General features: G+C 38.6%; 1 protein-coding gene across 2 annotated transcripts in view; it reads left to right on the forward strand.

Annotated features, from left to right (window-relative positions):
* ARHGAP10 (Rho GTPase activating protein 10) overlaps positions 1–12574 on the forward strand; it is a 312621-nt gene that overhangs the window by 165967 nt on the left and 134080 nt on the right. For both annotated transcript variants that reach the window (XM_072724789.1, XM_026018180.2), the window contains one exon: positions 546–611. In XM_072724789.1, coding sequence (XP_072580890.1) covers positions 546–611 — 66 coding nt within the window. The remainder of the gene's footprint in view (positions 1–545; positions 612–12574) is intronic.

Consider the following 12574-nt stretch of genomic DNA (forward strand, 5'->3'; position numbering starts at 1 on the left):
ATGTGAAATTCTTTTTCAAGCTCATGGCCCAAATAATGACACCCCCCCCAAACAATACTTTTAGAAGTGTTTTAAAAACATTTTTCTATAGGTTGTAAAAAAATAAAAAAAAGGTATGTGTTATTTCTCCAACTGCCAAATAATTTACTTCATTCATATACATAACTAAAAAAAATACCTGAGATGTTGTTAGAATTTTGGCAAAATGTATCTTAACTATTTTTAGATAGATTCCCCTAAAGATTTGTATCACTTTCTTTTCCACTGTTTAAAATAAGTGACATTTATTAATATAAAAATTATATTTATAAATTATAAATTTATAAATTATTGGTAATAGATGTCTAATATTCTAGTAAGTACTTTTCTAAATATATGAAATTCTCACTTATATTATTTAAACAGGGAATACAGGACCTTTAGCTTTCTTTTAATAGTGAAATAGAAACTAAATTGGATTTTAAGTAATTTTTTCTATTTTTGTAAAGAAGAGAAATGTAAATAATTCATTGTGCCCTTAATATTTTATAACTGTATTCTTTTAGGTGCACAGTTGGATAAGATGGGATTCACAATTCTCAGAAAATGCATCAGTGCTGTTGAAACACGAGGTAACATGATTGAATCATTTTATTCATGAAAGACTATAGGTATGTAAAACCTAAGAGTCATTTAAAATACCTGTTGCATGGTTAAGTGTTGTAGAATGGAATATGTCAATGTAAAATGTACATTCTGGGTGTCAGAGATTGAGTTGTTCATTTATGATCACACGGTGGAATTTTCATTTCTGTTTACATTTATATTCCTCCCCCACCCCGCCCCACATTGAGGCTTGAAGTAAGACCTGAAATGAGAAGGATTTGAAAAATCAGAAGTGTTGGACAGCCAATCTGAATCACTTTTTGTTCACTATTAAGATCTTCTCACCTTCTATTGTCTTGTTGGCCTTCCTTTAAAAAGTCAGTTTCATCGAGGTATCATTTACATACAAAGAATTCACTGACTTTGTAGAAATTGATGAGTTTTGACAAATGTATACTGTTGTGTGACTGCCATAACAGAAGTAACAATCATGGAAGCTTTCTGGCTTTTCTCACCCCATTCCTTTTGAAGTCATCCCCTACCCCCTCTGTGGCCCTTGGCAACCACTTGAGCTGCTTTCTTTCACGTTGTTTCTTTCCTTCTAAAAAAGCATTTTATATAAGTGGAACCAGTGCATTATAGTCTTTTGAGTCTGGCTTCTTCTTTTTTTTTTTTCTTTTAAAGATTTTATTTATTCATGAGAGACAGAGAGAGAGGAGTGGGGGGCAGAGACACAGGCAGAGGGAGAAGAGGCTCCATGCAAGGAGCCTGCTGTGGGACTCAATCTCAGGACTCCAGGATCACGCTCTGCCCGACTGTAGGCTCTAAACCACTGAACCACCTGGGCTGCCCTTGAGTCTGGCTTCTTGATGTATCATAATGCTTTTGAAATTGATCTCATTGGGTATAGCCCTAGCTCATTTCTTTTTAATGCTAGGCACTATTTCATTACATGGATAGATATACCGTAGTTTGTTTATTCATTCACCTATTCATAAGTATTTGTGTTGTTTCCATTTTAAATTTAAGGAAAGCTAATCCCTCCCCTGACTGAAAGTTTTTCTTTATAGTCCCTAAAAAAGACAGGGCCCTTGCACTTTGCAGCCATGCCCACAGACTCTGGAGAAACAAAATATTGAACGTTACAATATGGGCTCCTTGTGGAGGTCAAGATTCTCTTTCTTTAGAGACCCTAGTGGAGTATAGATGCATGGATATTTAATTCACTCTCACATATTGCGGATCCTGGTCTCGCTTTGGATGACTTTGTGGATGAAGCATTGCATTCCTACTTTTCATCAAAATGAGGTATTTTTTTTTGTGGAGCCAGGTGCCTGCTGTGTCTGAAGTGAGAGTGTCAGATATCAGAGAAATACCTGCGTTTTGTCATTTGGGGATTTGCCCACTGACAGTAAAAACCCAAGCCACAGAAAGCCTTTTCTCCTGCACTCTCTTATAGTGGCAACCTGGGCTGTAACAGATATTCCGTCGCTTCAGCCTGCCCTCAGTTGAGCTGACAAATTTCTTCATTTTCCTAGTGCTTCACACATTTCCAAAATTTCGAAAAAATACTGTGATTTTCATATCTCTCACTTCATCATTCATGTTTCTGTTTCTCCTGAGCTCCGGAAGTCAAGTGCCTGAATTGTATCACTTGTGTGCTTATTATTTTGATAAATTATGTTCTTTCCCCAAAGGGTATGTTTTATACATAAATTTGCTTCTGCCTGAACAGATTAAAATCTATCTATAACATTTTCTGATTGGTATGTGTAGTTTTATGGAGTGTTATATACATTGAATGGAATATATATATATACTAGAGTCTGCATGTATTGAATGTGTTTTTATTATAAATATATAATTATTGGATATTTTTAACAGAAGAATAAGTCTACACAATTTTTAAAAAATATTTTATTTATTTGAGAGAGAGGGGGCACTTCAGTGCACAGTGAGGGGGAACAGGCAGAGAAGCCTGATTAGACTCGAGGCTGGATCCCAGGATCCTGAGATATGACCTGAGCCAAAGTCAGATGCTTAACCAACTGAGCCACCCAGGCGCCCTGAGTCTACACAGTTTAAGTTAGATTTTCTCATTTAAAAATAACAAAAAGCATGTTTTTCTTTTTCAAATCTTTTGTTCTTAAAGGTCTTCCCTTACTGAATGGAGCCTTTTACTTTTGATGGAATAATAGACTAATAACAGTGTTAAAAGAATCAATGGTCATATTATATTTTTAAAAATGATGAGGAACATTATAGAATCTCTGAGGCTTTTATTCTAAATTTGTAAATTCCTTCAAGGAATATTACTTTTAATGGTTTCCTCTAAATCAGCTATCATGGCTCTTGATTTTTTTTTTGTGTGTGTGTGTGTGTGTGTGTGTGTGCTATAGGTATGGTTGCCTTACTTTTTTATCCATTAGGATAAAGCAGCTATCTCTGTCCTGTAATAAAAAATGCACAAGTCCCTGTGGCTTAAAACAATAAGACTTATTTCTCACTCAGGCACTGATAGGAGGGCTTTGCTTATTACCAGTACTTTGGCTTACAGGTTCCTTGTTGCCTTTGCAAACTAAATTAAAGGTTTCTGGTTGCCTTGTCAGAGGGAAACAGTTCTGGAGGGCTTTGGACCAGCAAGTAGAATGGTCTGGCCTTGAAGTGAGTTAACATTTGCTTACAACAAAATAGTCAATAGAAGCCTCATGGCCCATCTCGACCCCAAAGAGTATGGATTGAACAACATTTCCAGGAGACTGGAAAACACACAGAGAGCTGGAAATATTTGATCAAGAGCATTAGTGACTACTCTGTATTTTGTGGATCTATATGCCTAAAGACTAGGGGCATTTAATGACATCTGATTGAAAAATTATTTCTAATCACTACTTTTATTGTTTTAAACATGATTATCATTGTCTGAAAAACTATGATTCATGTCATGTGCTTGGATTAAAATCATTAGTATGCCTTGTCCCCTAGTATGTTCTTCTAAAAATGACTTATGGCATTTTTTATTATTATCAACCTTATTTATGACATCACTGGAATATTGGATAGCATCAGACAAATGGTCTGGCCATGTAGTTTTCTTTATAGTCCCTAAAAGCAGTTGGTTTAAAATTTACTTTATAGTCCCTATAGCAGTTGGTCTAAAATTTACTGTGGTCCTCAGTATCCTAAGAAAAGGTAACATATTTTTAGTGTCCTAACATGTCTTTGACAGCATATATAATATATATTACATTAAGATAATATATATGATGTGAATATATGATACTAATATAGGATAGCAATATAATATATGACACTAATAAAATATATAATCTATGTTAACACATACAATGTATGTTGACATAGACAGACACTAACATCTTGACCTGAATGGGACTATTTAGCAGTTACTCTACTTTTGAGGTAAGAAATCTGTTTCACTATAGTATCGGCATCAGTTAACAAATCATACTCATTATTTCCACAGAGTTGTTTGCTCTTGAAGTTAAAGGGTGTGTGGGAGTTAGATCAACTGATCTTTCAACCATTTACCAAATATTCATAAGTGCTATAGAGTGGCTCTTAATGGATTCAGGTCAACTGACTACCACTAGGAAAGTATTGCTTATGTATACTGTATACAAAATATTGTTGAAGGCCTTCCTAAAGCCATTATTCTCAAATATTGCTGCACATTGGAATCATCTGGGATCCTCAAAAAATATGACCCAGCCCCAACCCCCGCCCCAACCCCCGCCCCACCAGTCAGTTTTTCATTGCTATTTGGTGTGAAATGGGAAGTGGGATTAAAAAAATAAATGTTCTCTAGGTGATTTTACTATGTAGCAAAGTTTGGGAACCACAGTCCTGATGGAAGGGTTGCTTGTGTGTTGGAGAAATAGGGTGCACCAATTATTATCTTTATGATTATGGTATCCTATGTAGGGAGCTTTTCTTTTAACTTCTTTTAAAAAATAACCCAACTTAAACCCAAATAAACAAAACAGAGAAGTTCTGAAAAAATAGTGCAGTGTTCTTTTCCTTCCCTCAGTAACAGGTGACTTATCACAATGAAATCCTAATTCTAAGGTGAAGCCAGTCAGCTAGCCAGTATTTATTTATTGAGCAACCATAGTGTGTATGTAGTAGCTTTGTTCTAGTCCTTTGGGACACATGTTAAAGGTTAGTTAACATATAATGCTGGATACATTAATAGCAAATATAGAGATCTGTCATGTAAATATCCCACATGATAAAATAAAAGTATTATAAGTTTGTAAGAATTAAGAGAATTTGAATGCAGGTTGATAGATTACAGTGTATGTGATGTTAATTGAAGATTGTGTTTAGGAATAGGCTTCTTTAGAGTTAAAGGATAAGAAGATATATTTTGGCATTGAGAGACACCTCTGCAGATGTGGAGATAGATAGAGCGTGATAGAGGCAAATTTGATTGGAAAGAAAGTGTGAAGAAACAGCGTAAAAGCAGGTACTCAGGCAATTACATTTAATTGTGAAGGGACTGGGTAAGTACTAGAGGGTGGTGGAAAGCAGACTGGGAGGCTTAGGAAGATAAATATGAAAACTAGTGTTGGTAGCCATGTGTGGCATGACTGAGTGCAAAAGAGCCCCATAATTCTGCCTAGGTTGGAGGATTTGGTGGGGAGGTAGGGATGGGAGATTTGGCAGTGGGGTCAGATAGTATGGATGCATCCAAGTGGTTGAGCAGATGAAGCAGTAGTCACGTTTAGCAGTTGGTAGTACATGGAGGATCAGAGTTCTTCAAGGAATTTCACCTTCAGATTTTAGTTTGGAAAACAAAGGTATAAAGGAAAGTTAAGGGTCTGTGGCAGACTTGTTGATATATCAGGATCACAGAGTGTGCTTCTTGTAAATGCAGATTCCTGGGCTCAATCAGTTCTGTTAAATCAGAATCATTGGTAGCTGGGCCTCTGCTGTAGACAATGTGAGTTCCAATTAAGAATAGTCGGTGGAGACAGGAATTTTCTCATCTACTGCTTTTAGAGGGTAGAAGAAGCCATGATGGTTTCCTGAGAGTAAAATTTAAGAGGGTCCTGGGTCATGGATCCATGTAGCTTTTGGGATTATAAATTCAGTGAATATAGCAGATGTAGGATAGAACCTCTATTCTAAAAAGTACAGTTGAGAGAAGAAATAAGAAAATGGCTTAAAGTGGCCAGGTCTTAGAAGCCAAGGGCATTTCAGATTTCAGACACCTTGTAGATGGATCCAGGGCAAATTCTGAAGTGTTTATGGCACCTGTTATCCAGTGGATCCTGTGCTTCACTTCCAGCCCCTCTACCTGGTATTTCATATGACGCCTAGTTTCTGGTGCCCTGTAGTAGTTTGTTCCTTTGTGGGAAAACACCTGACTATTCTTAAGCAGTTTTACACAATCTTTCCTCCATTGCCTAGGCTGAAAACCATGCAGCTACCATGTCTCTCATTGTCTTATGATGGTGGATATGATGGGCTCGTTCTTCTCCTTTGTCCCTCACAGGTCTCTTGAATCACCACTGACTCAGGGCTTCCCTGAGGACCTGACATGCAAGCTATGTTCTGAAGGACAAGGAACAATTGGCCAGGTGCACAAGTGTAGGTGTCAGGAATGATTTTGACAAAGGATGCGATCAAAGAGTAGATGTTTGAGCGAGCATAATGCATCTGGGAGCTGGGAGTCACTGGTGAGGCTGGAAGAATAGAGGCCCTGGGATTACTCTACAGAAGGTACACCTCTCTGTTGGCTGATAGGAGTTGTCAGGTTTACACTCCGAAATGATTCACTAAGGTAGACATTTTGGAAAGATTCTTAATTCCTCGGAACCTTAGTTTCTAAAAGAATGTGACTAGGAGGTGCATTCATGCTGTCTACCTACACCCATGTTTGTGAGGATTAGAGCTAATTTTTGTATATAGTAGATATTTGTTAAATGTGTTTTTTTTTAAGATTTTATTTATTAGAGAAAGTGAGAGAGCACAGGTAGGGGGAGGGGTAAAGGGAGAGGGAGAAGCAGACTCCCCCCTGAGCATGGAGCTCGGCATTGGGTTTGATGCCAGGATCTTGGGATCATGACCTGAGCTGAAAGCAGATGCTTTGAGCCACTCAGGTGCCCCTCATTAAATGTATTTTTAAACTTCCTCTTTCCATCCTCCCTTGAAGTGCTTTCCTTGTGAAAAGGAAGTTCCTCATTTGGCAGTTATATTGTCTGATACTGTTAATTATATTTGATATATTTATTTTGTTTCTGGAACTTTATGGTTTCCTTGGAGTGAAGAAAATGTCTTATTTATCCTCTGCTTGCCTCCTCTCATCTCTACATATAGTCTATGGTGTACGTACATAGAACTCAGTAAGCAATTGTGTTTTGCTTGTGTATTCAGAGACTTGACTATGTAAGATTGGCTTCATTCATTTATGAATTATGTCAGCATCTTCTGGAATTATGGGTAATAGTTTAGACATAAAAAGATACATCATGTTACATGTTGAAGCATTTTATGGTTTCAGAGCTTGGAGAGTAATTACATGATTTCCTTAAGTAAATTACTCCCATCCCTATAAAGGGACCGACTTCTATGACCAGTATGTTGATTTTCTCTGGAAGTGCGTGACATCTAGTTTTTCAGGTGCATGGACTGTGAAATACACACAAACAAAGTAAGACCCTTGCTTAAAAACTTCTTCTGGTTTCTGTTTTTTAAATAGTCATCATGATTTAAGACTAAATTTGCAAGCCACTTTTGTTTATGAAGTTTCTTTTAAAAAATCTTCCATATGTGAATAATTTGAATATTCACTTTAATTTCTAGAGTGTGGCATTAAAATGTCGGTCTAGGCAAGCTGTCAGTTATCCAGTTCAGCACTCTAACAAGCTGTGAATTCATGGGATAGAAGTAGGAAGCCACATCTAAGATGTGTCAGTCTTTGATTTGTTGTATGTAAAAGTGAATTTCTCTTTCTTTGGAAAGCAGAGCTTTAAATTTTGGGGGAATTTTTTTGAAGTTGGCTTGAGGATTTTTCCACTTCCGGAGCACCTCTGGAATTGTATGGGGTCTCGAGATGGGCCTGGTGGAAGATGGTACTGTATAGCTTCAGTATTAGTCTTTGTGGGAGGGAAGATGCCCAAAGTGAACTTGCAACATATTTTATCATGATTGCACATTAATCTTAAATTGCCAAGGGCAAATTATATGCAAAATGAAGAAAATAAAGAACAGCTGTCCCCAGAAAATTTACAGCAAGTAAACTTGAGTTTCTTGCTCACTGTCTCTTTTTTAATCATAATGGGTGTGAGATGGGAGTGGGTGGATAACAGAGGACAGTCTTATGTGGGAGGGAATCAGAGTCTTGTGGTGTCTGCAGAAATGCAAATGCAAAACTGAAATACTAAATTCAGGCGAGTCAGGATTATTCATTTTCTTAATTAGTAATCTTATTTGTCTTAAGAACAAATAAGCTTCCAAAGCTATTAGTTTCCAAATGAGTGGTTGAATAAAGTTAATAGGGAAAAATGGGTAAGCTGTCTTGCTACAGAGTAGGTGGGCTAGGTTCTGTGTGTCTGGTTCAGATTCTGATGAGATCCGTGGCGTTTTGTTGTAAGGCTCTGTCGACACTTTTAGCGTAGTGGTGAAGTTCATGAGCTCAAAGGTCAGTCTTGATTGGAATCTCTTTTATCACTTATTAGCTCTGCAGTTTTATCATGTGTTGTGTAGGATGATGGTGGCATCTCCTTTGTAGCAGGGTGTGAGAATGAAAAGAGAAGGCTTGGGATGTTGGCACATGTGGAGTGCTCAATAAATGTGAATCAGTCACTTAGAGATACATCTGTTAATTGAGGACAATCACGGTTAAGTAGTTCTGTTATTGATTCGAGGCTCTGGGAGCACTGAGAAACTTAGTTTAGTTTTTTTTTTAAATAGTAATTCACATAGGGAAATAAATCCCTTGAGTTCACTTTAGTAATTTAATGTGGTGCTTGTAACAAGCTGCAATAGTAACTGCTTTGGCTTTCAATCTTCTGTTCCTCAGTGTCTTGTGGGTGCTTGAGCAGGAATGTGGCTGGCACGTGGTGAAGAAAGGAAAGAGCCTTAGGAAGAAGACCATGGCTTTTAGATAACTTCAAGCTACCCCCACCCCTCTCACCCCCCCCAAAAACAGAGATTGCTTAGAGTTGCCCAGAATTGGTTTAGTCTCTGATGCTGCAGCTGCTCTGAGGTAGAGAGGCAGGTGGCAGCAGTGAGACACCTTTAGGCCTTTCCTGATGTTCTGATCTCTGCAGAGAAGGGAGGAAAAGGAGTCTTGCAAAAAACAGCAGCCAACTTCTACCTTGAGTTTGAGTCTCTTTTCCGATTTATGTAAGTAAAATTTTGTGGCTAAAGCTTGAGCTGCATGGGTGAGTTTGAAAATGAAGTGTGCTTTTATTTAAACTGTCCCATCCATTCCAGCTTATTTAATACCTACATATTCCTGGGCATGTACATGTTAGAAGGGCTTTAGTCAATTCTTTTTGAGTGTTTCCTATAGGAAAGATATTGGAGAAAAAAATGGTGGAGATAGGGTTCCTTTTCTTGAAGATTAGCTTCAACCTAGTTTCAAGGCCTTCTGGTGAAGGGCATGATTTTATGCTTTCATGTGACCGAGTTATTTTGTAGTTTCATGGATGCTAGTAGAAGACTTAAGGCTCCTGAATCAGAGATGAAGGACAGTTTATTACTCTCAGTAGCCAGAGTATTAGATTTTGTGTTGATCACTCATCCCTGTTTCCCAAGGGCACTGCAGAGAGGGTCAGGTGATATCTGCACACATAGTGGGTTATATTATAAGAGGAAAAACTCTGAACTTAGGAAACTTGAGTCTTTATTATGGCCAGCAAAAATGCCTACCTTTTTTTTCTAGATGAAGATACTCTCTCTATATTCTAAGGCTGCAAGTAAACCTGTTCTTTGCTCCAGAGGGAGATACTGGAACAGATCTTGTTTACCCGCCCTTGGGGTGTTGCTCGCAGAGGGGGTGGGCATGTGACAAGATGCTCTGTGAGCAGTCGAGGCCCAGGTGTGGCCGATCCCAGGCACTGAGCTGCATGCACATTTGCCTCAGTTCAATAGGTAGTGGTGACATGTGGACAGATTTGAGCAGAAGTGTGTTCACATTTTTTAATGGGAGGAAGTAGATTTAATGGGATCAGGTGGGATGGGGGGATGGCAGGCAGGATGGCTGGTTGGACTTTAGAAATAATTCACTTAAGAGCCGATAGAGGTTTAAACTAGGGCATCTGCAATGGAAAGAAGGAGTTGATAGGTTGAGAAACTTGGCAGAAAACCAGAATCTGATGACATGTTGGATGTAGAAGGTGGGGAAAAGAGAAGGTAAACTGTAAGCTTTCCAGCCAAGGTAGATGAAGAAGACATCTTTAGCTAAGACAGAGAATGTAGGATGAACGGTAGGTTTGGGAGGAATATAGGCATTTTTGATATGAATTCAAGGTGCCTATGACATTTCTGTCAGAAATAAAACAAAGGCAACATCCCTGTCTTGTTCCTGATCTTAGGCGAAAGGCTCCCAGTGCTTGAGAATGATATTTGCTGTGGGCTTTTCGTAGATGGCTTTTAAGATGTTGAGGAATGTTCCCTCTATCCCTACACTCTGAAGGGTTTTGATCAGGAATGGATGCTGTATTTTGTCAAATGCTTCCTCTACATCTATTGAGAGGATCATATGGTTCTTGGTTTTTCTCTTGCTGATATGATGAATCACATTGATTGTTTTACGAGTGTTGAACCAGCTTTGTGTCCCGGGAATAAATCCTACTTGGTCATGGTGAGTAATTTTCTTAATGTATTGTTGGATCCTATTGGCTAGTATCTTGTTGAGAATTTTTGCATCCATGTTCATCAGGGATATTGGTCTTTCTTCAGAGAGTTAGAACAAATTATTTTAAGATTTGTGTGGAATCAGAAAATACCACGAATAGCCAGGGGAATTTTAAAAAAGAAGACCATAGCTGGGGGCATCACAATGCCAGATTTCAGATTGTACTACAAAGCTGTGGTCATCAAGACAGTGTGGTACTGGCACAAAAACAGACACATAGATCAATGGAACAGAATAGAGAACCCAGAAGTGGACCCTCAACTTTATGGTCAACTAATATTCGATAAAGGAGGAAAGACTATCCACTGGAAGAAAGACAATCTCTTCAATAAATGGTTCTGGGAAAATTGGACATCCACATGCAGAAGAATGAAACTAGACCACTCTCTTGCACCATACACAAAGATAAACTCAAAATGGATGAAAGATCTAAATGTGAGACAAGATTCCATCAAAATCCTAGAGGAGAACACAGGCAACACCCTTTTTGAACTCAGCCACAGTAACTTCTTGCAAGATACATCCACGAAGGCAAAAGAAACAAAAGCAAAAATGAACTATTGGGACTTCATCAAGATAAGAAGCTTTTGCACAGCAAAGGATATAGTCATCAAAACTAAAAGACAACCTACAGAATGGGAGAAGATATTTGCAAATGACGTATCAGATAAAGGGCTAGTTTCCAAGATCTATAAAGAACTTATTAAACTTAACACCAAAGAAACAAACAATCCAATCATGAAATGGGCATGAAGAGAAATCTCACAGAGGAAGACATAGACATGGCCAACACGCACATGAGAAAATGCTCTGCATCACTTGCCATCAGGGAAATACAAATCAAAACCACAATGAGATACCACCTCACACCAGTGAGAATGGGGATAATTAACAAGGCAGGAAACCACAAATGTTGGAGAGGATGAGGAGAAAAGGGAACCCTCCTGCACTGTTGGTGGGAATATGAACTGGTGCAGCCACTCTGGAAAACTGTGTGGAGGTTCCTCAAAGAGTTACAAATAGATCTGCCCTACGACCCAGCAATTGCACTGCTGGGGATTTACCCCAAAGATACAGATGCAGTGAAATGCCGGGACACCTGCACCCCGATGTTTATAGCAGCAATGTCCATAATAGCCAAACTGTGGAAGGAGTTCGGTGTCCATCAAAAGATGAATGGATAAAGAAGATGTGGTTTATGTACAATGGAATATTACTCAGCCATTAGAAATGGCAAATACCCACCATTTGCTTCAACGTGGATGGAACTGGAGGGTATTATGCAGAGTGAAGTAAGTCAATCGGAGAAGGACAAACATTATATGTTCTCATTCATTTGGGGAATATAAATAATAGTGAAAGGGAATAGAAGGGAAGGGAGAAGAAATGGGTAAGAAATATCAGAAAGGGAGACAGAACATAAAGACTCCATATCTGGGAAACAACTAGGGGTGGTGGAAGGGGAGGAGGGCGGGGGGTGGGAGTGAATGGGTGACGGGCACTGAAGGGGGCACTTGACGGGATGAGCACTGGGTGTTATTCTGTATGTTGGCAAATTGAACACCAATAAAAAATAAATTTATTATTAAAAGAAATAAAATGAAGGTAACAGAAGAGATGGTGAGCATGATTTTTGGAGAGGTGAGGTTTTGAGTATCAGAAAGTCATGCCAGGTGGATGGTGAGGCAAGAATATAATGGGCAAAGGGCAGAATCTTCGGAGATCTTTGGACTTAGAGAATATGAGGAAAAAGAATAATTAAAGAGACATAGCATAGTCATGGGGTTAGAGGAGAACCCAAGAGAATGTGGTATAAAGGAATCCAGAGGAGAGGTGATTCCAAAGAGGAGAAAGTCATACCTGTGACAACTGCTCTAGCAAGTTCAGGCAGGAAGAGGACCAAGAAAAAAAGCATTGTGTTAAGAGTGGGAAGCAAGAAGCTAGAGAATAGTCAGGCTGTACAGGTTGTACTTCTTCAAGAACCCTATGAGACAATATTTCTTCATTTTACATGAGCAACTGGAAGCCAAGAGACATGATTTGACATGTGTAAGTCCCAGCTAGAAAGCATTGGACTACAACACAAATTCAAGGCTAAGT

Source organism: Vulpes vulpes, chromosome 10, assembly GCF_048418805.1.
Source record: "Vulpes vulpes isolate BD-2025 chromosome 10, VulVul3, whole genome shotgun sequence".
Classification (NCBI taxonomy): domain Eukaryota; kingdom Metazoa; phylum Chordata; class Mammalia; order Carnivora; family Canidae; genus Vulpes; species Vulpes vulpes.